The following is a 21911-nucleotide window of genomic DNA, read 5'->3' as shown; positions in this document are numbered from 1 at the left end:
TTCGTTTTGAGCAGTAACGTTTAATTTTGCTCAAGTAGCCCCTGATTTGAGTCCTTTGGCTGTTTTTCCTGCCTTGAGGCAAAATTAAGGAGAATTGGTAAAATATGAGGCGAAAAGGATGTGAAATATCTCAGATTTATGTACAACTCCTTTACTAAACCCAGCTGGGACCACCCATTATCTTTATTTCTTATTTATGCCCAAAATAGTAAAATCTGATGATACTGCCCATAAATTCAAGTTTCAACTGGGTTTCCAAGATGGCCACGCTGGGAGGCCGGGGGTACAGGGGCAGACTCCAGTTTGGACTGGGAGGCACTGGGGGATCCAGTTTGTACTGGGAGATGGCCCAGTCTGTACTGGAAGGGACCAGGAGATCCAGTTAGTACTGGGAAGAGGCCTGGTCTGTACTGGGAGCGGGGGGCAGATGATCCAGTTTGTACTGGGATGGGCCAAGTCTAGACTGGGTTGAGATCCAAGGATCCTCTTTGGACTGGGAGGAGGCCCAGTCTGTACTGGGAGGGGATCAGGGTGGACTGGGACCCACCACATTCAGGACTGGGAGGAGATGGGGGCATCCAGTTTGGACTGGGAAGGGGCCCACTCTGTACTGGGAGGGGTCAAAGGGATCCAGTTTGTACTGGGACAGATCCCAGGTGCTACTGGGGATGGTGCCAGGGGTTTCAGTTTGTACTGGGATGAGGCCCAGCCTGTACTGGGAGGGGATAAAGGGAACCAGTTTGGTCTGGGACAGGGCCCAGGCTATACTGGGAGGGGGTCAGGGCATCCAGTTTGGACTGGAACCCACCATATTCTGGACTGGGAGGGGATGAGAGGTTCCACTTTGTACTGGGAATGGGCCCAGTCTCTACTGGGAGGGGCCAGGGGAACCAGTTTGCACTAAAATAAGGGCCCAGTCTATACTGGGACAATGCCCATTCTGCACTGGGAGGGGTCAGGGGTCAAGTTTGTACTGGGACAGGGCACAGTCTGTACTGGGAGGGGAAAGGGAATCCAGCTCTGACTGGGAAGTGGCCCAGTCTGTAGTGGGACTGGGCCAATGAAAGCAGTTTGTACTGGGAAGGGCCCAGTCGATACTGGGAGGGGTTAAAGGGATCCAGTTTGTACTGGGGCGGTGCCCAGTCTGTACTGGGAGGGGATCAGCATGGACTGGGACGCACCACATTCTGGACTGGGAGGAGATCAGGGCATCCAGTTTGGACTGGGAAGGGGCCCACTCTGTACTGGGAGGGGTCAAAGGGGCCCAGTTGTACTGGGACAGATCCCAGGCGCTACTGGGATCAAGTTCTGACTGGGGAGTGGCCCAGTCTGTACTGGGACAGGATGCGAGGATCCACTTTATACTGGGAAGGGGCCCAGTCAGGACTGGGACGAGATCCGGGGATCCAGTTTGTACTGGGATGGGGTCATTCTGTACTGGGAGGGCACTGGGAGTCCAGTTTGTACTAGGAGGGGGCCCATGGAACCAGTTAGTACTGGAACAGGGGCCCAGTCTGTACTGGGATGGGGATCAGAAGCTCCACTTTATACTGGGACGGGCCCAGTCTGTACTGGGAGGGGGTCGGCGGATCCAGTCTGTACTGGGAGTTGTCCCAGTCTGTACTGGGAGCTGTCCCAGCCCGTACTGGGAGCTGTCCCAGCCTATACTGGTTGCTGATGGGGGTCCCGGCACTGCCCCTCACCCCCCCAAGGAGGAGGCCGGGACGTCCCCAAAGTCCTTTAATGTGGGTCCAGCCGCTGCGCCTGGGGGGTGGGGGGGGGATGGGGCCCCCCGGGGCCCCCCAGAGTGACCCACAGATCCCCCAACATGCCCCATAGGGACCCCAGAGTGCCCCATAGATCCCCAGGGTGCCCCATAGGGACTCCAGAGTGACCCATAGATCCCCCAAGGTACCCCAGGACTCCCCAGGCTGCCCCATAGGGACCCCAGAGTGCCCCATAGATCCCCCAGGGTATCCCAGAACCCCCCAGGCTGCCCCATAGGGATCCCAGAGTGACCTATAGATCCCCCAGGCTGCCCCATAAGGACTCCAGAGTGACCCATAGATCCCCCAAGGGGCCCCACAGGGACCCCAGGTACCCCCAGGTGCCCCATAGGGACCCCAGAGTGCCCCATAGATCCCCCAGGGTACCCCAGGACCCCCCAGACTGCCCCACAGGGACCCCAGGGTGCCCCATAGATCTGCCAGGGTACCCCAGAACCCGCCAGGCTGCCCCATAGGGACCCCAGAGTGACCTATAGATCCCCCAGGCTGCCCCATAGGGACCCCAGAGTGACCTATAGATCTCCCAGGCTGCTTCATAGGGACCTCGAGTGACCCAGAGATCTCCCAAAGTGCCCCACAGGGACCCCATGACACCCCAGGCTGCCCCATAGAGACCCAAGTCTGCCCTATAGGGACCCCGGGCTGCCCCATAGGACCCCAGGACCCTCCCCCACAAGCTTGCCCCATAAATCCCCCAGGCTGCCCCACAGCTTCCCCATAGATCCCACCCCCCCACCCCCCTCCTAGATTCACCCCCCCCCCCTTTTCCCCCCTCCCCAGGTGCTGGTTGGGGCGGGGCGGGGGGGGAGCTGGGGGTCGCTCAAGGGGGCTGTCGGGGGGCAGCGGGGGGTCGGAAGAGGCGCCAGGACCCCCGGCAGATGAGGGCGAACCAGTAAAGTTGGGGGGCCAAGAGGGCGGCGGCGGCGGCGTTGTAGGTGAGGGGCAGGGCGGCTGGGACCCCCAAGAGGGGCAGCCCCCGGTGGCGCCCGTAGGCCCAGTACAAGTAGGGGAAGAGGAGGACGCGGCAGAGGAAGAAGGTCACCAGCAAAGCCACCGCGTTGAGCTTGTGGAGAGTCGTGTGTTGGCGCTGGAACTGCGGGGGAGGGGAGAGAGGGGGAGGGGGGGGAAGGACCTATGGGCACCTCAGATGGTCTTCTGGGGAGCCCCAAGCATTGAGGGACCCGTGGACACTCCACATCTACCCAAAGGTTGAGGGGCCCATGGACACCTCAGATGTTCTGAGAACCTCAAGGGTTGAGGGACCCATGGACATCCCACATCTACCCGGGGTTTGAGGGGCCCATGGACACCTGAGATGTTCTTCTGAGGACCTCAAGGGTTGAGGGACCCATGGACACCCCACATCTACCCAGGGTTTGAGGGGCCCATGGACACCTGAGACATTCCTCTGGGGACCTCAAGGGTTGAGGGACCCATGGACATCCTACATCTACCCAGGGTTTGAGGGGCCCATGGATACCTGAGACGTTCCTCTGGGGACCTCAAGGGTTGAGGGACCCATGGACACCCCACATCTACCCGGGGTTTGAGGGGCCCATGGATACCTGAGACATTCCTCTGAGGACCTCAAGGGTTGAGGGACCCATGGACACCCCACATCTACCCGGGGTTTGAGGGGCCCATGGACACCTGAGATGTTCTTCTGAGGACCTCAAGGGTTGAGGGACCCATGGACACCCCACATCTACCCAGGGTTTGAGGGGCCCATGGATACCTGAGACGTTCCTCTGGGGACCTCAAGGGTTGAGGGACCCATGGACACCCCACATCTACCCGGGGTTTGAGGGGCCCATGGACACCTGAGATGTTCTTCTGAGGACCTCAAGGGTTGAGGGACCCATGGACACCCCACATCTACCCGGGGTTTGAGGGGCCCATGGACACCTGAGATGTTCTTCTGAGGACCTCAAGGGTTGAGGGACCCATGGACACCCCACATCTACCCAGGGTTTGAGGGGCCCATGGATACCTGAGACATTCCTCTGAGGACCTCAAGGGTTGAGGGACCCATGGACATCCCACATCTACCCGGGGTTTGAGGGGCCCATGGACACCTGAGATGTTCTTCTGAGGACCTCAAGGGTTGAGGGACCCATGGACACCCCACATCTACCCGGGGTTTGAGGGGCCCATGGACACCTGAGATGTTCTTCTGAGGACCTCAAGGGTTGAGGGACCCATGGACACCCCACGTCTACCCAGGGTTTGAGGGGCCCATGGACACCTGAGATGTTCTTCTGAGGACCTCAAGGGTTGAGGGACCCATGGACACCCCACATCTACCCGGGGTTTGAGGGACCCATGGACACCCAAGACGTTCTTCTGGGGGACTCCAGGGGTTGAGGGGCCCATGGACACCTCAGATGTCCTTCTGGGGACCCCAGGGGTTGAGGGACCCATGGACACCCCCCATCTACCCAAGGGTTGAGGGACCCATGACCCGTGTTTGGAGAACTCCTGGCCACCCAAAATGTCCTCGTGGGGACCCAGGACTTGGTGGCCTGTGGAGTTGGGGTCCCCTCTGTCCACCCCCCCACCCTCAGGGGGGACCCAGTTGTCCTTCTGGGCTCACCAGGATGAGGACCTTGCCGAGGCAGACGAAGGGGGTGCTGAGCTCGGCCATCAGGAGACACCCCAAGAAGAAGTCGCCCTTCCCCTGGCGCCACAGCTGGGGGGACACATAGGGGACATGTGGGGACATTGGGGGGCACAGGGGGACATCAGGGGGACATGTGGGGGGACACTTGGGGGACACACCAGTCACACAAGGACACGAGGGCTTGGAGAGCCAAAGGGATGGGGGGGGCCAACTTGGGGTGTCGCCATCTCTCTGTCCCCGAGGTGTCCCCAAGGTGTCCCTGAGGTGTCCCCATGTCCCCAACGTGTCCCCAAGGGGATCCCATCCCCACTCCTGCTCCCCATGGCCATGGGGAAGCCAACAAGCACCATGGGGGGGGTGTGGTGGGCCTCCATGAGCACGTTCATCCCAAGGTCATGTCCCTCCATCCCATGTCCCTGAGCCAACCCTGTGCCCCCAAAGTGCCCCCAAGGTGTCCCGAGGTGTCCCCATGTCCCCGAGGTGTCCCCAACCACCCCCTCGTGTCCCCATCTCCACTCACACCGGCCACAGGGATGCAGACGAGCACCATGGCGGTGTGGTGGGCCTCCATGAGCACGTCCATCCCAAGGTCATGTCCCTCCATCCCACATCCCCAAGCCAACCCCATGTCCCCAACATGTCCCCAAGGTGTCCCCATGTCCCCAATGTGTCCCCAACCCCCTTCGTGTCCCCATCCCCACTCACAGTGGCCATGGGGAAGCCAACAAGCACCATGGCGGTGTGGTGGGCCTCCATGAGCACGTCCATCCCAAAGTGATGTCCCTCCATCCCACATCCCCAAGCCAACCCCATGTCCCCAACGTGTCCCCAAGGTGTCCTCATGTCCCCAGGGTGTCCCCATCCCCGCCCACAGCAGTCATGGGGAAGCCAACAAGCACCATGGCGGTGTGGTGGGCCTCCATGAGCACGTCCATCCCAAAGTGATGTCCCTCCATCCCACATCCCCAAGCCAACCCCATGTCCCCAACGTGTCCCCAAGGTGTCCTCATGTCCCCAGGGTGTCCCCATCCCCGCCCACAGCAGTCATGGGGAAGCCAACAAGCACCATGGCGGTGTGGTGGGCCTCCATGAGCACGTCCATCCCAAAGTGATGTCCCTCCATCCCACGTCCCCGAGCCAACCCCATGTCCCCAACGTGTCCCCATGTCCCCGAGGTGTCCCCAACTCCCCCTCACGTCCCCACTCACGGCAGTCACGGGGAAGCAGACGAGCACCATGGCGGCGTGGTGGAGCACCATCAGCAGGTCCTTGCGTAGGTAGGAGCCGGCGGCCGCCCTCAGCGACGGGGGCGGGGCCACCTCGTGTCCCTTCACCTGGCCCCGGTGCCAGTGACACAGGAACATGGCGTAGATGTCGTAGATGAAGTAGGGGACGGCGAATTGGGGGTACACCCCCGCCAGCCAATGCCTGGGGCGGGGACGGGGACACGGGGGACATCAGGGTGACCCAGGCGTCCCCGCTGCCCCTCCCCCACCCCAGAGGGCACCCAGGAGTCCGGGTTAAGCCCGGCTCAGCCCTCGCCCAGCTGCTCCCGCTTAATCCCCCCCCCCCTCCCCCCACCCTCCAAGGGGTCCCTCCCCCACCCCAAGGGTGTCCGAGTCACCCCTCCCCCCCCTCAATCTGGGCGCTGTCCAGTGCTGAACTGGGTTGTCGTGGGGGAGGGGAGGGCTTGAGGGGGGAGGGGGGGCACCCATGGGTGCTGGGGGAGGGGTGGGGGTGGGGGAGGGACTCACTGGTCATCGATGACGTCATCGTGGCAGGAGGAGGAGATGATGTAGCCGGCGGTGGAGGCCATCACCGCCTGCACCGAGGACACCAGCCTGGGGGGACACGGGGGGGGGGGGGACACACATGGGGGGGGACGTGGGGACACGGGGGGGGACACACGGGGGGGGCGTGGGGAGGACGTGGGGACACGTGGGGGGACATTGGGGGGAACATGGGGACATGGGGAGGGGCACAGGGGGACATGGGGGGGATTGTGGGGACATGGGGGGACACATGTGAGGACGTGGGGACATCGGAGGGGGTCGTGGGGACATGGGGGGGACATGGGGGAGACGTGGGGACATGGGGGGGACATGGGAGGACATGAAGAGGGGCATGGGGGGACGTGGGGACACAGTAGGGGGACACGGGGCATGTGGGGACATCGGGGGGTCATGGGGACACGGGGGGACACAGGGGGGATGTGGGAGGATGTGGGGACATAGGGGGGACATGGGGACATGGGGGGGATGTGAGGACACGGGGGGGACATGGGGACACAGTGGGGGGACCCGGAGGGGATGTGGGGACATGGAGGGGCACATGGGGGGGACGTGGGGACACAGCGGCGGGTCGTAGGGACACGGGGGGACATGTGAGGATGTGGGAACATGGGGTGGGACACGGGGGGGACGTGGGGACACAGGAGGGGACATGTGAGGACATGGAGACACGGGGGGGGGGGACAGAGGGGGGACATGAGGACACGGGGACACTGTCCCGTCCCCCCCCTCCTCTGGGATGTCCCCGCCGTGTCCCCGCTCCGGGTCACCCCCATCCCCCTCCCTAAGCCGCCCTCGTCCCCGTGTCCCCGCGCTGTCACCGTCACCGGCCGCGTGCCACGCCGAGCCCTGGCCCCGGGTTGTCCTTGTCCCTGCGCCCTCCCTGGCCCTGGCGCCATCCCTGTCCCTTCCCTGTCCCCCATCCTTGTCCCCATCCCTGTCCCCATCCCTGTCCCCAAGCCATGATGTCCCCATCCTTGTCCCTGTCCCCTCCCTGTCCCCATCCCTCTCCTGTCCCCATCCCTGTCCCCATCCCTGTCCCCACACCCTCCCCATCCCTGTCCTTGTCCCTGTCCCCATCCCTGTCTCCACGCCATGATGTCCCCATCCTTGTCCCTGTCCCCTCACTGTCCCTATCCCTCTCCTGTCCCCTCACTGTCCCCACACCATCCTTGTCCCCATCCCTGTCCTTGTGCCTGTCCCCATCCTTGTCCCTACACCCTCCTGTCCCCACCCTTGTCCCCATCTCTGTCCCCTCACCCTCCCTGTCCCCATCCTTGTCCCCACATTGTCCTTGTCCCCATCCCTGTCCTGTCCCATCCCTGTCCCCTCACTGTCCCCACGCCCTCCCTGTCCCCTTCTTGTCCCCATCCCTGTCCCCTCCCTGTCCCCATCCTTGTCCCCACACCCTCCCCTCCTTGTCCCCATCCCTGTCCCCATACTTCTTCCATCACTGTCCCCTTCCTGTCCCCATCCTTGTCCCCACATTGTCCTTGTCCCCATCCCTGTCCCCTCCTTGTCCCTACACCCTCCCCTCCTTGTCCCCATTCCTGTCCCCATCCCTGTCCCCTCCATCCCTGCCCTGTCCCCTCCTTGTCCCCACACCCTCCCATCCCTGTCCCCATCCATATCCCATCCCTGTCCCCATCCCTGTCCCCATCTTGTCCCCACACCCTCCCCATCCTTGTCCCCCTCCCTGTCCCCTCACTGTCCCCTCCCTGTCCTCACGCCCTCCCTGTCGCCTCTGTCCCCATCCTTGTCCCCACACTCTCCCCTCCCTGTCCCCTCCATCCCTGCCCTGTCCCCTCCCTGTCCCCCCCCCCGGTACCTGGCAGCCAGGATGGTGGCGTGAGGCCCCGGGACCCCGGCGCGGCCCAGCGCGGCCCGGCCCAGCAGGAAGAGGCCGGGGAAGAAGAGGAGCCCCGCGGCCAGCGCCGCCCCGGGGGGGGCCATGGGGACGGGGGGGGGGCGACGGGGCGGGGCCTGCGGGGGGCGGAGCCGCGGAGGGGGCGTGGTCTGCGGGAGGGGCGTGGTTTGCGGGAGGGGCGTGGCCCGGGGTGGGGTCTTTGCATATTTACGAAGATAACGTTGCCTCTCCCTTAGCCTCTTGCATATTCATGAGCCGACGGCTTTGCCCCGCCTACGCGCTCATTTGCATAACGCGCGCGGCCGCCCCCCACAAAAAATTAAAACCGCCGCGTCGCCACGGCAACGGCGAGCGGCGCGGGAAAAAGCTCCGCGCATGCGCGCTTCCGCGTTTTCCCATTGGCCCAGGCGGCAGCCAATAGAAAAAGGCGAAGCGGACGCGTTGCCGGGCAGAGCGGGAGGCGGCGCGGTGCCGCGCTGATTGGTCGAGGCAGGGAGGGGGGTCCCGCGGGGCGGGTCCACGCCGCTGCCGGCCAATAGGAACCCGCGGTGGGGGTTGTCATGGCGACGGCACGGCGGGAGGGGGGGGTTATCGCGGTAGCAGCGCGTGCGCGGGGGGGGGGCGCCCCCTCCGCTTGGGCTTGTTTAATATTAATGAGGTGGGCGGGGCTAAGGGTGTTTAAATTAATGAATTAGGGGTTTAAATAGGCTGACGCAGTGCTCATGAATATTAATGAGCGGTTTATGAAGCTCGCTGCGGCAGACGGAGCGCGCCCCTGGGTAAACCCGCCCCTCGCACCACCAGGCCACGCCCCCTCGGCCCTCACTAAGCCCCGCCCCCTGCAGCGACCCCGCCGAGGGGGCGTGGCCACGCCTGTCAGTTTCCCCAAGCGCCGCCCCCAACCCCTCACCTTGGGGGGTCCCCCAGCCCCATTGGGGGGGGGTGGGGAGGGCACCCCAAAAATGGGTGAAAAGCCCAAAACGGGGGGGGGGGGGGGCACCCCCAAAACTGGGGGGGAGGGGCAAAAAGGGGGTGTGCGGGGGAATGACCCCAAAACTGGGGGGGGGGGCAAAAATGGTGGGGGGAGACCCCCAAAAAGTGGGGGTACCCCCCTAGTCTTGGGGGTTGTCCCCAAAAATGGGGGTGCGGGGGGGTGGGGGGGGGGCAAATGAAGGGGGAGTCCCCAAAATAGCGCGGGGGGGGGGCGGGGGGGGTCCCTGAAATGAGGGGGCGCGCCCCAAAATGGAAGAGGGGGGGTCCCTGGAAGCAAGAAGAAGCGCCCCCCCCCCCAAAAAAAAAGGGGGGGAGGGGGCGCCTTTCCCCTCCCCCCCCCCGGAGGAGGGAGGTGGGGGAGGGGCGGGGGGGGTGTGTGTCTATTTTTGGCGGCCGAAAGGGCAGAGGGCACCCGAGAAGGTCAGGAAAGGGGGGGCCCCCCCCGCCCCCCCCCCCCCGGGGAGCCCCTATATAAGGGGGAGCCCCTGGCACCCCAAGCGCCGCCCCTGGACACCCAAAGGTGAGTTTTTTGGGGGGGGGGATATCCCCTCCCCCCCGGCTGCACCCCAAAACCCCCCCACCCTGGTGTTGGGACACCCCCCCCCCCCGCACCCCAAAATTTCGCTCCCTCCCAGGGCCGCAAACTGCTCCCAATCCCCCCCCTGCACCCCAAAACTGACCCTCCCTTCCCCCCCCCGCCGCACCCCCGGGCCTGTGACACCCCCCCCGCACCCCAATACCGCCCCTGCACCCCAAAACCCCCCTGGACACTCTCCTGCCCCCCCCGCACCCCAAAATCCCTCGGGACCCCCCCCCCCGTCACCCCAATCCCCCCCTCGGGACACACCAAAACCCTCCTCGCCCCCCCCTCGAATCCTCCAGGATCCCCCCAGGACCCCACTGAACCCCAAAATCTCCGGGCACCCCCCCCGACCTCGCACCCCAATATCCCTCCTGCACCCCAACCCCGCCCCGGGACCCCCCCCTTGCACCCCAAAACCCTCAAGGTCGCTTCAACCCCCCCCCCGAGACCCCAAAATCCTTCTGGGATCCCTAAAACACCCCCTGGGACCCCCCCCCCGGGCACCCCAAAAGTCCGGTGGGCCCCACCGTGACTCAGCGCGACGTTGCCCTTTTAAGGCCCCGCCCCGCGGAGGGGGCGCGGACGTTACGGCGCGTCTGGCCCCGCTCCCCCCCGCGCGCCTCGCCGCTCACCGCGACCAGGTGGGGGGAGGGCGGGGAGCGGCAGATTTTGGGGTGAAAAGGGGCGGTTTTGGGGGGTGGGGGGCGGATAGGGACGGGGCGAAGTCAGATTTTGAGGTAAAAAGGCAGTTTTGAGGGAAAAGGGCAGTTTTTGAGGGGAAAAAAAAGCCGATTTACGAGTCTTGGGGGAGGTTTGGGGGTGAAAGGGGTCAGATTGTGGGGTGTGGGGGGAAGTTCTGAGGTAAAAAGAACAGATTTTGGGGTGAAAAGTGGAGGTTTTGGGGGGTGGGGGGGCGGATAGTGACGGGGCAAAGGCAGTTTTTGAGGGGAAAAGGCGGTTTTTGAGGGAAAAACCGATTTGCGACTCTTGGAGGAGGTTTGGGGGTGAAAGGGGTCAGATTGTGGGGTGGGGGGGGAAGTTCTGAGGTAAAAGGGGCAGATTTTGGGATATGGGGGGAAGTTCTGAGGTAAAAGGGGCAGATTTTGGGATATGGGGGGAAGTTCTGAGGTAAAAGGGGCAGATTTTGGGATGTGGGGGGAAGTTCTGAGGTAAAAGGGGCAGATTTGGGGGTGAAAAGCGCAGATTTGGGACGGGGGAAATTTTGGGGTGAAAGGGGCAGCTTTTGAGGTGGAAAGGGCAGATTTTGGGGTGTGGGGGCAGATTTGGGGTGAAAGAGTCAGATTTTTGAGGTGAAAATGGCAGATTTTGGGCGGTGGGGGCAGATTTTGGGGTGAAGGGGCAGATTTTGAGGTGAAAAAGGCAGATTTTGGGGTGTGGGATTGCTTTTGGGGCTGAAGGGGCCAGATTTGGGGTGAAAGAGACAGATTTTGGGGTTTGGGATGAGATTTGGGTGTAAAAGGGAGCAAATTTGGGGATCTTGGGGCAGGTTTGGGGGTGAAATGGGCAGATTTGGGGGTCTGGGAGGAAATTGGGGGTGCAAAGGCAGATTCTGGGGTAAAAGGAGCAGCTTTGAGGTGTGGGGAGAAATTTTGGCGTGAAAGGGGCAGATTTGTGTGTCTTGGGGCAGATTTGAGGTGAAAGAAGCAGGATTTGGGCTAGAGGGAGATTTTTGGGGTGAAAAAAGGCTGATTCTGGGGTGTGGGATCATAATTTGGGGTGAAATGAGAACATTTTGGGGTTGGGGGCAGATTTGGGGCTCTGGAGGCAGATTTGGGGGCAAAAGAGGTAGATTTGGGGTGTGGGGAGAAATTTTGGGGTGAAAATGTGTATTTGAGGTGAAAGGGGGCAGGTTTTAGTCCCTGGAGGGAGATTTTGGGGTGAAAGGGGCAGATTTTGGGGTTGAAAGAGGCAGATTCAGGGTGAAAAGGGGCAGGTTTTGGTGCCTGGGTGGAGATTTTGGGGGTGAAAGGGGCAGATTCTGGGGTGAAAAGGGCAGATACGGGGTGAAAAGGGGCAGGTTTTGGTGCCTGGAGGGCGATTCGGGGGTGAAAGGGGCAGTTTTTGGGGGTGAAAAGGGCAGATTTGAGGCTAAAAAAGGAGATTTTGGTGCGTGGAGGGAGATTTGGGGGTGAAAGGGGCAGCTTTTGGGGGTGAAAAGGGCAGATTTGAGGTTAAAAAAGGAGATTTTGGTGCATGGAGGGAGATTTGGGGGTGAAAAGGGCAGCTTTTGGGGGTGAAAAGGGCAGATTTGAGGTTAAAAAAGGAGATTTTGGTGCGTGGAGGGAGATTTGGGGGTGAAAAGGGCAGTTTTTGGGGGTGAAAAGGGCAGATTAGAGGCTGAAAAAGCAGATTTTGATGCCTGGAGGGTGATTTTGGGGGTGAAAAGGGCAGATTCGGGTGTGAAGGGGGCAGATTCGGGGGTGAAGGGGGCAGATTTGGGGTGCAACGTGGAGATTTGGGGGGAGCAACGTGGATCCCAGGTTGGGGCCGGCGCGGGGAGGGGCCCTGAGTTCCTCTTCCTTGACCTTGAAACGCCCTTGGAGTTCCCTTTGGGGGGGGGGGGGGGGGAGCCTGGGTCCCCTCCCCGGGGGCAGCCATGGGGGCGGGCAGGGCCGTCACGTCCCTGGGGGTGGCTGATGTCACCGCTGTCCCCCCGCTGATGTCACTGTTGATGTCACCACAGCCGCCGCGATGTCTCCGCCGGTGGCAGCGCTGAGCCCGGAGCAGAAGAAGGAGCTGGCGGCCATCGCCCAGCGCATCGTGGCCCCCGGCAAGGGCATCCTGGCCGCCGATGAGTCTACTGGTGGGGCACTGGGAGAGACTGGGAGGGGATTGGGGGGTGCTGGGAGGGAGGGGGGGAGCACTGGGAACTACCAGGAAGGGATCAGGAAGCACTGGGAGCATGCTGGGAGCATACTGGGGGGCACTGAGAGGCACTGGGAACTGACAGGAAGGGGTTAGGAAGTACTGGGAGTGTACTGGGAAGGCACTGGGGGGCACTGGGATCTACCAGGAAGGGATCAGGAAGCACTGGGAGCATGCTGGGAGGAACTGGGAGGCACTGGGAACTACCAGGAAGGGGTTAGGAAGAGATTAGGAAGCGCTGGGAGCATACTGGGAGGCACTGGGAACTACCAGGAAGGGGTTAGGAAGCACTGGGAGTTACTGGGAGGGGATTGGGGGGCACTGGGAGGGGATTGGGGGCACTGGGAGGGAGGGGGGGAGCACTGGAAACTACCAGGAAGGGATCAGGAAGCACTGGGAGCATACTGGGAGGGCACTGGGAGGCACTGGGAACTACCAGGAAGGGATTAGGAAGCACTGGGAGCATACTGGGAGGGACTGGGATACACTGGGAAGCACTGGGAACTACTGGGAAGGGGTTAGGAAGCACTGGGAGCATACTGGGAAGCACTGGGAACTACTGGGAAGGGGTTAGGAAGCACTGGGAGCATACTGGGAGGGACTGGGAACTACCAGGAAGGGATTAGGAAGCACTGGGAGCATACTGGGATGCACTGGGGAGCACTGGGAACTACTGGGAAGGGGTTAGGAAGCACTGGGAGAGTAATGGGAGGCACTGGGAGGAACTGGGAGGGTACTGGAGGGCACTGGGAGGGGACTGGGGCACACAGGGAGCTACTGGGAGTCACTGGGACACAACTGGGAAGGGACTAGGAGGGCACTGGGGGTTACTGGGAAGAACTGGAAGGCTACTGGGAGCCACTGGGACAGCGTTAGGCAGCTACTGGGACCTACTGGGAGACACTGGTACAGCACTGGGAGCTACTGGGATTTAGTGGGAGGGCACTGGGACTTACTGGGAGCTACTGGGAGGCACTGGGAGGGTGCCGGGAGCCTGGCCAAGCACTCCAGTGCCCCGAGGGGGTAACATGGAGGGTACTGGGAGGAACTGGGAGATACTGGGAGGCACTAGGGCAGCACCAGGAGACCCCTGGGAGTTATTGGGCTATACTGGAATGAACTGGTTTATACTGGGATGGCAGCAGGCAGCATGGGGAAGCAGCTGAGCACCTCAAGGTGGCATCAGGAGGGTCTGAGAGCTACTGGGGCTGAACTGGGAGCTACTGGGAGGCACTGGGACAGCACCAGGCAACCAGTGAGGGTAACTGGGATATACTGATCTGAACTGGGAATTACTGGTTTGTACTGGGATGGTTGCAGGCAGCATTGCAAAAAGTCTGAGCACCCTGAGGTGGCACCAGGGAGACCCTGAGAGCTACTGGGGCTGAACTGGGAGCTACTAGGAGGCAGTGGGACAGCCCCAGGCAACCAGTGGGGGTTACTGGTCTGTACTGGGAGTAACTGGTTTCTACTGGGATGGCAGCTGGGAGCATTGCAAAGCATCTGGGTACCTGAAGATAGTACCAGGGGATCCCTTTGAGCTACTGGGGCTGAACTGGGAGCTACTGGGAGGCACTGGGACAGCACCAGGCAACCAGTGGGGGTAACTGGGATATACTGGGAGTAACTGGTTTCTACTGGGCTGTCAGCTGGGAGCATTGCAAAGCATCTGGGTACTTCAAGTTGGCACCAGGGGATCCCTTTGAGCTACTGGGGCTGAACTGGGAGCTACTGAGAGGCACTGGGACAGCACCAGGCAACCAGTGGGGGTTACTGGTCTGTACTGGGAGTAACTGGTTTGTGCTGGGATGTCAGCTGGGAGCATTGCAAAGCATCTGGGTACTTCAAGTTGGTACCAGGGAATCCCTTTGAGCTACTGGGGCTGAACTGGGAGCTACTGGGAGGCACTGGGACAGCACCAGGCAACCAGTGGGGGTTACTGGTCTGTACTGGGAGTAACTGGTTTGTGCTGGGATGTCAGCTGGGAGCATTGCAAAGCATCTGGGTACTTCAAGTTGGTACCAGGGAATCCCTTTGAGCTACTGGGGCTGAACTGGGAGCTACTGGGAGGCACTGGGACAGCACCAGGCAACCAGTGAGGGTAACTGGGATATACTGGTCTGAACTGGGAATTACTGGTTTGTACTGGGATGGTTGCAGGCAGCATTGCAAAGAGTCTGAGCACCCTGAGGTGACACCAGGGAGACCCTGAGAGCTACTGGGGCTGAACTGGGAGGCAGTGGGACAGCCCCAGGCAACCAGTGGGGCTTACTGGTCTATACTGGGAGTAACTGGTTTCTACTGGGATGGCAGCTGGGAGTATTGCAAAGCATCTGGGTACCTCAAGGTAGTACCACAGGATTCCTATGAGCTACTGGGGCTGAACTGGGAGCTACTGAGAGGCACTGGGACAGCACCAGGCAACCAGTGGGGGTTACTGGTCTGTACTGGGAGTTACTGGTTTCTACTGGGCTGTCAGCTGGGTGTATTGCAAAGCATCTGGGTACTTCAAGTTGGCACCAGGGGATCCCTTTGAGCTACTGGGGCTGAGCTGGGAGCTACTAGAAGACACTGGGACAGCACCAAGAGACCAGTGGGGGTTACTGGTCTGTACTGGGAGTAACTGGTTTGTACTGGGACGGCTTCAGGCAGCATCGCCAAGCGTCTGAGCTCGGTGGGAGCGGAGAACACGGAGGAGAACCGGCGCTGGTACCGGCAGCTGCTCTTCACCGCCGACAGCCGGGTGGACAACTGCATCGGTGGGGTCATCCTCTTCCACGAGACCCTCTACCAGAAGACGGATGATGGGCGCCCCTTCCCCCAGGTCATCCGCGGCAAGGGCGCCCTCGTCGGCATCAAGGTGGGGACACCTTGGGGACATCTTTGGGATGTTGGGACATCGGGGACAAGGAGGGGACACGGGGACGTTGGGGGCTTCTTGGGTTGGGTCAACCATGTTGAAGGTGGAACCAGGTCAGCCACATCAGAGGTGGCTTCATCAGATGCCTTTGGGGGCGTTGAAGTGGGGACATCTTGGGACATCTTTGGATGTTGGGGACATCGGGGACAATGAGGGGACACGGGGACGTTGGGGCTTCTTGGGTTGGGTCAAGCATGTTGAAGGTGGAACCAGCTCAACCACGTCAAAGGTGGCTTCATGAGACGCCTTTGGGGGGGTTGAGGTGGAGACACCTTGGGGACACGTTGGGGATGTTGGGGACATCGGGGACAAGGAGGGGACATGGGGACATTGGGGCCTTCTTGGGTTGAGTCAACCATGTTGGAGGAGGAACCAGCTCAACCACGTCAAAGGTGGCTTCATCAGATGCCCTTGGAGGGGTTGAGGTGGGGACACCTTGGGGACATTTTGGGGACACCTTGGGGACATCGGGGACCTTGGGGACAATGAGGAGACATGGGGACGTTGGGGCTTCTTGGGTTGAGTCAAGCACGTTGAAGGTGGAACCAGCTCAACACGTCAAAGGTGGCTTCACCAGATGCCTCTGGGGGGGTTGAGATGGGGACATCGGGGACATTGGGGACAGTGAGTGGACGTTGGGGACAGTGAGGGGACTTGGAGGCTTCTTGACTTGGGTCAACCCCATCAAGAGGGTCTTGGTGGGGATGTGGAGACTTTGAGGGGGACGGGGGGATGTTGGGGCAACGGGAGGATGTTGGAGGGACACGGGGACATTGAGGGGACACGGGGGTGACACGGGGGGACGTGGGGACAGGGTGGGATGGGGCCAGCACCCCAGTGACCCTGGTGACCCCGGTGACCTTGTCCCTGTCCCCCAGGTGGACAAGGGGGTCGTACCTCTGGCTGGCACCAACGGCGAGACCACGACCCAGGGTGAGTGACAGCTGCATCCCAAGGGTGGCCCCGGCCACCAGCCCGCCCCCGTGGCCACCACGGTGTCCCCACCCCTGATGTCGCCCCCAATGCCACCACAATGTCCCATCCCTGATGCCATCCCCAAGCCCCATCAGTGTCCCCACCCCTGATGCCACCATGATGTCCCCATCCCTGATGCCACCCCTGATGCCACCACACTGTCCCCATCCCTGATGCCATCCCCAAGCCCCATCAATGTCCCCATCTCTGATGCCACCACTATGTCCCCATCCCAGATGCCACCCCTGTGTCCCATCAGTGTCCCCATCCCTAATGCCACCATCCCTGATGCCACCATGATGTCCCCATCCCTGATGCCACCCCTGATGCCACCACACTGTCCCCATCCCTGATGCCACCCCCGTGTCCCATCAGTGTCCCCATCCCTAATGCCACCATCCCTGATGCCACCATGATGTCCCCACCCCTGATGCCACCCCTGATGCCACCACAGTATCCCCATCCCTGATGCCATCCCCAAGCCCCATCAATGTCCCCACCCCTGATGCCACCCCTGATGCCACCACGATGTCCCCATCCCTGATGCCACCACAGCGTCCCCACCCCTGCTGCCGCCCCCACACCCCATTACTATCCCCACCCCTGATGCCACCCCAGCGTCCCCATCCCCGCCTCCATCCCCCTCACCCCGCTGTGTCCCCACACCCCTGCCGTGTCCCCACACCCCTGCCATGTCCCCGCGCCCCGCCGTGTCCCCGTCCCCGACGTCCCCGCGCTGTCCCCAGGCCTGGACGGGCTGATGGAGCGCTGCGCCCAGTACAAGAAGGACGGGGCCGACTTTGCCAAGTGGCGCTGCGTCCTCAAGATCTCCGAGCACACGCCCACGCGCCTGGCCGTCCTGGAGAACGCCAACGTCCTCGCCCGCTATGCCAGCATCTGCCAGCAGGTCCCCTCCCTGTCCCCAACCCTGTCCCGTGTCACCTCTGGGTGCCCTGTGGTGGTTGATGGCCACCGCATTGTACGTTGACATCGCAAGGTGGCACCTAGATGGGTGTGGTGGGATGTAGAGATGGTCTGATGGTACTTACATGGGGTGTAGTGACATCTCCACATCTTCAGGTCACCTCAGTGTGTCCCCACACTGTCCGTGTGTCACCTCCAGGTGCCCCGCGGTGGTTGGTGGCCACCAAGCTGTAGAGTGCCACCACAAGATGGCACCTAGATGCGGTGTGGTGGCAACTAGATGGGTGTGGTGGGATGTAGAGATGGTGTGATGGAACCTGACAGGTTGTGGTGGCACCTCTGTGTCCTTGGGTCACCTCAGTGTGTCCCCACACTGTCCTTGTGTCACTTGCAGGTGCCACACAGTGGTTGGTGGCCACCGCATTGCAGGTTGACATCGCAAGATGGCACCTAGATGTGATGTGGTGGCACCTCTGTGTCCTTGGGTCACCTCAGTGTGTCCCCACACTGTCCCTGTGTCACCTCCAGGTGCCCCGTGGTGGTTGGTGGCCACCAAGCTGTAGGGTGACACCAGAAGATGGCACCTAGATGCGGTGTGGTGGCACCTCTGTGTCCTTGAGTCACCTCAGTGTGTCCCCACGCTGTCCCTATGTCACCTCTGGGTGCCACACGGTGGTTGGCCACCACGTTGTAGGTTGACATTGCAAGATGCCACCTAGACGTGGTGTGGTGGCACCTCTGTGTCCTTGGGTCACCTCAGTGTGTCCCCACACTGTCCCCGTGTCACCTCTGGGCGCCACATGGTGGTTGGTGGCCACCACGTTGTCGGGTGACACCACAAGATGCCACCTAGACGTGGTGTGGTGGCACCTCTGTGCCGTTGGGTCACCTCTGCATGTCCCTACCTGTCCCCAGGCCACCTCCCCCCTGGCCACCACCATGTCCCCATCCCCATGTCCCCTCCCGCTCCCCGTGGGTGTCCCTGTCCCCAACGTGTCCCCTCCGTGTCCCCCAGAACGGCATTGTCCCCATCGTGGAGCCCGAGATCCTCCCAGATGGTGACCACGACCTGAAGCACTGCCAGTACATCACCGAGAAGGTGGGTGACGTCCCCAACACCTCCCCGTGTTCCTGCCGTGTCCCCAACATGTCCCCAACCTGTCCCCAACCTGTCCCCAGGTGCTGGCGGCCGTCTACAAGGCGTTGAGCGACCACCACGTCTACCTGGAGGGGACCTTGCTCAAGCCCAACATGGTGACACCAGGCCACGCCTGCACCAAGAAGTACAGCCCCGAGGAGATCGCCATGGCCACCGTCACCGCCCTGCGCCGCACCGTGCCACCCGCCGTCCCCGGTCAGTGCCACCTGCACCCCGTGGTGGCCATGGCCCCCGTGGTGGTGGCCCCGTGGTGGCCACATTCCTTCCTCCCTGCCCCCCCATGACTTAATGTTCTCATGGTGGCCGCATGTGCGCATGGTGGCCCTGTGGGTGTGGCCTCTTGGTGGCCCCATCCCTGTGTCTCCATGGTGTCCCCACCCCCATGGCCATGTCCCCATGGTGTCCCCATCCCCATGTCCACATTCTCATGACCATGTTCTCATGGTCTCCTCATCTCCACCCCCACAGTGTCCCCATGTCCCTGCGGTATCCCCATGGTGTCCCCACCCCCATGACCATGTCCCCATGACTATGTATGTCCCCATGGTGTCCCCATGATGTCCCCACCCCATGGCCACGTCCCTGTGGTGTCCCCATCCCTACCCCATGTCCCTATGGTGTCCCCGTCCCCATGGCCATGTTCTCATGATCTTCTCATCTCCACCCCCACAGTGTCCCCATGATGTCCCCATCCCTGTGTCCCCACCCCCATGACCATGTGTCCATCTCCATGTCCCCATGGTGTCCCAGTCGCCCCATGACTCTTCTCGTGGTGGCCGTGTCCCCACAATGTCCCTATCCCCATAACCGTGTCCCCATGGTGTCCCCATCCCCCCATGACTATGTCCCCACATCCCCATGATGTCCCCACTCCATGGCCACGTCCCTGTGGTGTCCCCACCCCCATGTCCCCCTCCTCATGGCCATGTTCTCATGATCTCCTCATCTCTGTCCCCATGGTGTCCCTGTGACCACATCCCCCCCCCCTGCCCCTGGCCCCCACGAGTGGCCTCCTGACCCTTGTCCCCACGTCCCAGGCATCACGTTCCTGTCGGGTGGCCAAAGCGAGGAGGAGGCGTCCCTCAACCTCAACGCCATCAACCGCTGTCCCCTGGCGCGACCTTGGGCCTTGACCTTCTCCTACGGACGGGCCCTGCAGGCCTCCGCGCTGAAGGCCTGGGCCGGCAAGAAGGACAACACCAAGGCGGCCCAAGAGGAGTACGTCAAGAGAGCCTTGGTAGGTCCCTGTCACCTCCTTGGGGACACGGAGGGGTGGGGGACGTGAGGATGGTTGGGGGTGGTGGGGATGTGGGGATGGGGACAAGGAGAAGGTGGCCCAAGAGGAGAAGATCAAGGAGGGTCTGGTGGGTCACCCATGGGAGCATCGGGGGCTGGAGGACATCTTGGGTGTGGAGGGGACATGGGGACAGGGAGGGGACAAGGGGAAGGTGACCCAAGAGGAGAACATCAAGTAGGCTCTGGTGGGTCACCCATGGGGACATCGGGGGGCTGGAGGACATCTTGGGTGTGGAGGGGACATGGGGACAGGGAAGGGACGAGGGGAGGGTGGCCCAAGAGGAGAAAGTCGAGGAGGGTCACCCATGGGGACATGGGGACATCAGAGGGGTGGGGACAGGAAGAGGAACACCAGGTGGAGGACATCAAGGAGGATCTGGTGGGTCACCCATGGGGACGTCGGAGGGGTGGGGACAGGGAGAAGGACACGGGGAAGGTGGCCCGAGAGGAGAAGGTCAAGGAGGGCCTTGGTAGGTCCCTGTCACCTCCTTGGGGACACAGTGGGGTGGGGGACGTGAGGATGGTTGGGGGTGGTGGGGACGTGGGGATGGGGACAAGGAGAAGGTGGCCCAAGAGGAGAAGATCAGGGAGGGTCTGGTGGGTCACCCATGGGAGCGTAGGGGGGCTGGAGGACATCTTGGGTGTGGAGGGGACATGGGGACAGGGAGGGGACAAGGGGAAGGTGACCCAAGGGGAGAAGGTCAAGGAGGGTCTGGTGGGTCACCCATGGGACATCGGGGGGCTGGAGGACATCTTGGGTGTGTGGGGGACATGGGGACAGGGAAGGGACATGGGGACAGGGAAGGGACAAAGCCAAGGTGGCCCAAGAGAAGAAGCTCAAGGCCTGGGGCCACCCAGGGGGTGGGGAGGGGGCCACGGGGACAAGATGGCTGACGTCCCCCCCCCTCCATCTCCTGATGTCCCCTTGTCCCCTCTGTCCCCAGGCCAACTCCTTGGCCTGCCAGGGCAAGTACACCCCGAGCGGCCCGGCGGGGGCGGCCGCCAGCGAGTCCCTCTTCGTCTCTAACCACGCCTACTAGACGCTACGTCACCGCAAGCCACGCCTCCCCCCCCTTTTTTTTTTTGTTTTTTTTCCTTTTTTTTCCCTTTTTTTCTCTCCCTGCCACGGCGGGACAATAAAATGGCGACGGCAGAGGGGCCCCGGGTCGGGTCGGGTCGGGGCGGGGGGGGGTGGGGGACACACACAAGATGGCGCCCGCGCTGTGGCCACGCCCCCTCCGGCGCCTCAGCGCACGCGTCACTTCCGGTCTAGCAGTGCGCATTTCCGCTTCCGGTAAGGGCCGGCCCGGAAGTGACGCGCAGCGGCGGCGGCGGAGGGTCGCGGCCGGTGAGGGTGATTTTTTGGGGAGAAAAGGGGTGGTTTTGGGGGTTGGGGGGCGGCTGGGGGGGAGCTTTTGGGGTGGGGGGGCGGTTTGTGGGCTGGGAGGGTCGAGGGGGGGTGTTGGGGTGCAGGGGGTGGGGTGGGGGGGCGGTTTAGGGGTGAGGGAGGTGGGTTTGGGGTGGGGGGGTCAGTTATGGAGCGGGGGGTTATGGGGGGGCTCTTGGGGTGCAGGAGGTGGGTTTGGGGGCTGGGGGGCTCTTAGGGGCGCAGGAGGTAGTTTTGGGGTGGGGGGGTCAGTTATGGGGGGTTATGGGGGGCTTTTGGGGGTGCAGGAGGCGGTTTTGGGGTGAGGGGTCAGTTTTGGGGGGCTCTTGGGGTGCAGGAGGTGGGTTTGGGGGGGTTATGGGGGCTGGGGGGTTATGGGGGGCTCTTGGGGTGCAGGAGGCGGTGGGGGGCGGTTTTGGGGGGTTATGGGGCGCTCTTAGGGGTGCAGGAGGCAGTTTTGGGGTGGGGGTCAGTTATGGGGGTGTTATGGGGCTGGGAGGGTCGAGGGGGCTCTTGGGGTGCAGGGGGTGGGTTTGTGGGGGGGCGGTTTTGGGGGGGTTGTGGGGGGTTTTTAGGGGTGAAGGAGGCGGTTTTGGGTTTGGGGGGTCAGTTATGGGGGTGGGGGGTATGGGGGGCTCTTGGGGTGCAGGAGGTGGGTTTGGGAGTTGGGGGGCTCTTAGGGGTGAAGGAGGTAGTTTTGGGGTGGGGGTCAGTTATGGGGCGG

At 62.3% G+C, this 21911-nt stretch overlaps 3 protein-coding genes across 3 annotated transcripts; 1 reads left to right on the top strand and 2 right to left on the bottom strand.

Annotated features, from left to right (window-relative positions):
• Nucleotides 1-2454, bottom strand: LOC141917284 (uncharacterized). The gene is made up of 2 exons (XM_074810389.1): nt 2300-2454; nt 1-2257 (listed from the first exon to the last, which is right to left on the bottom strand). The coding sequence occupies exons 1-2, from the start codon at nt 2436-2438 to the stop codon at nt 1491-1493; spliced, it is 906 nt and encodes a 301-aa protein (XP_074666490.1). The 5' UTR covers nt 2439-2454; the 3' UTR covers nt 1-1490.
• Nucleotides 2455-2558: 104 nt separating this feature from the next.
• On the bottom strand, nt 2559-8194 carry TLCD3B (TLC domain containing 3B). Its single transcript, XM_074810353.1, has 5 exons — nt 8026-8194; nt 6162-6248; nt 5616-5835; nt 4381-4476; nt 2559-2880 (listed from the first exon to the last, which is right to left on the bottom strand). Exons 1-5 carry the CDS (start codon nt 8148-8150, stop codon nt 2608-2610), a joined length of 801 nt encoding a protein of 266 aa, XP_074666454.1. The 5' UTR covers nt 8151-8194; the 3' UTR covers nt 2559-2607.
• Nucleotides 8195-9287: 1093 nt separating this feature from the next.
• Nucleotides 9288-20953, top strand: LOC141917247 (fructose-bisphosphate aldolase A). The gene is made up of 9 exons (XM_074810351.1): nt 9288-9577; nt 12345-12464; nt 15175-15386; nt 16325-16379; nt 17168-17328; nt 18361-18444; nt 18525-18699; nt 19542-19741; nt 20745-20953. The coding sequence occupies exons 1-9, from the start codon at nt 9307-9309 to the stop codon at nt 20838-20840; spliced, it is 1374 nt and encodes a 457-aa protein (XP_074666452.1). The 5' UTR covers nt 9288-9306; the 3' UTR covers nt 20841-20953.
• Nucleotides 20954-21911: the final 958 nt, after the last annotated feature.

This window comes from Strix aluco, chromosome 36 (assembly GCF_031877795.1).
Source record: "Strix aluco isolate bStrAlu1 chromosome 36, bStrAlu1.hap1, whole genome shotgun sequence".
In the NCBI taxonomy this organism is placed as follows: Eukaryota; Metazoa; Chordata; class Aves; order Strigiformes; family Strigidae; genus Strix; species Strix aluco.
This window is presented reverse-complemented; position numbering and strand designations above follow the sequence as displayed.

Excerpts from the sequence above, each read along its gene's own strand:
- LOC141917284 (XM_074810389.1), bottom strand. The coding sequence starts at position 2,438 with ATGGGGCAGCCCGGGGTCCCTATAGGGCAGACTTGGGTCTCTATGGGG. Across the intron at positions 2,258-2,299 it reads GCAGCCTGGGAGATCTATAG|GTCACTCTGGGGTCCCTATG; the intron begins GTCACTCTGGGG and ends GGGGATCTATAG.
- TLCD3B (XM_074810353.1), bottom strand. The coding sequence starts at position 8,150 with ATGGCCCCCCCCGGGGCGGCGCTGGCCGCGGGGCTCCTCTTCTTCCCC. Across the intron at positions 5,836-6,161 it reads GATGACGTCATCGATGACCA|GCATTGGCTGGCGGGGGTGT; the intron begins GTGAGTCCCTCC and ends TCCCCGCCCCAG. Across the intron at positions 4,477-5,615 it reads TCTGCTTCCCCGTGACTGCC|CTGTGGCGCCAGGGGAAGGG; the intron begins GTGAGTGGGGAC and ends GTGTCCCCCCAG.
- LOC141917247 (XM_074810351.1), top strand. The coding sequence starts at position 9,307 with ATGGAAGAGGGGGGGTCCCTGGAAGCAAGAAGAAGCGCCCCCCCCCCC. Across the intron at positions 9,578-12,344 it reads CCGCCCCTGGACACCCAAAG|CCGCCGCGATGTCTCCGCCG; the intron begins GTGAGTTTTTTG and ends ATGTCACCACAG. Across the intron at positions 12,465-15,174 it reads GGCCGCCGATGAGTCTACTG|GCAGCATCGCCAAGCGTCTG; the intron begins GTGGGGCACTGG and ends GGACGGCTTCAG.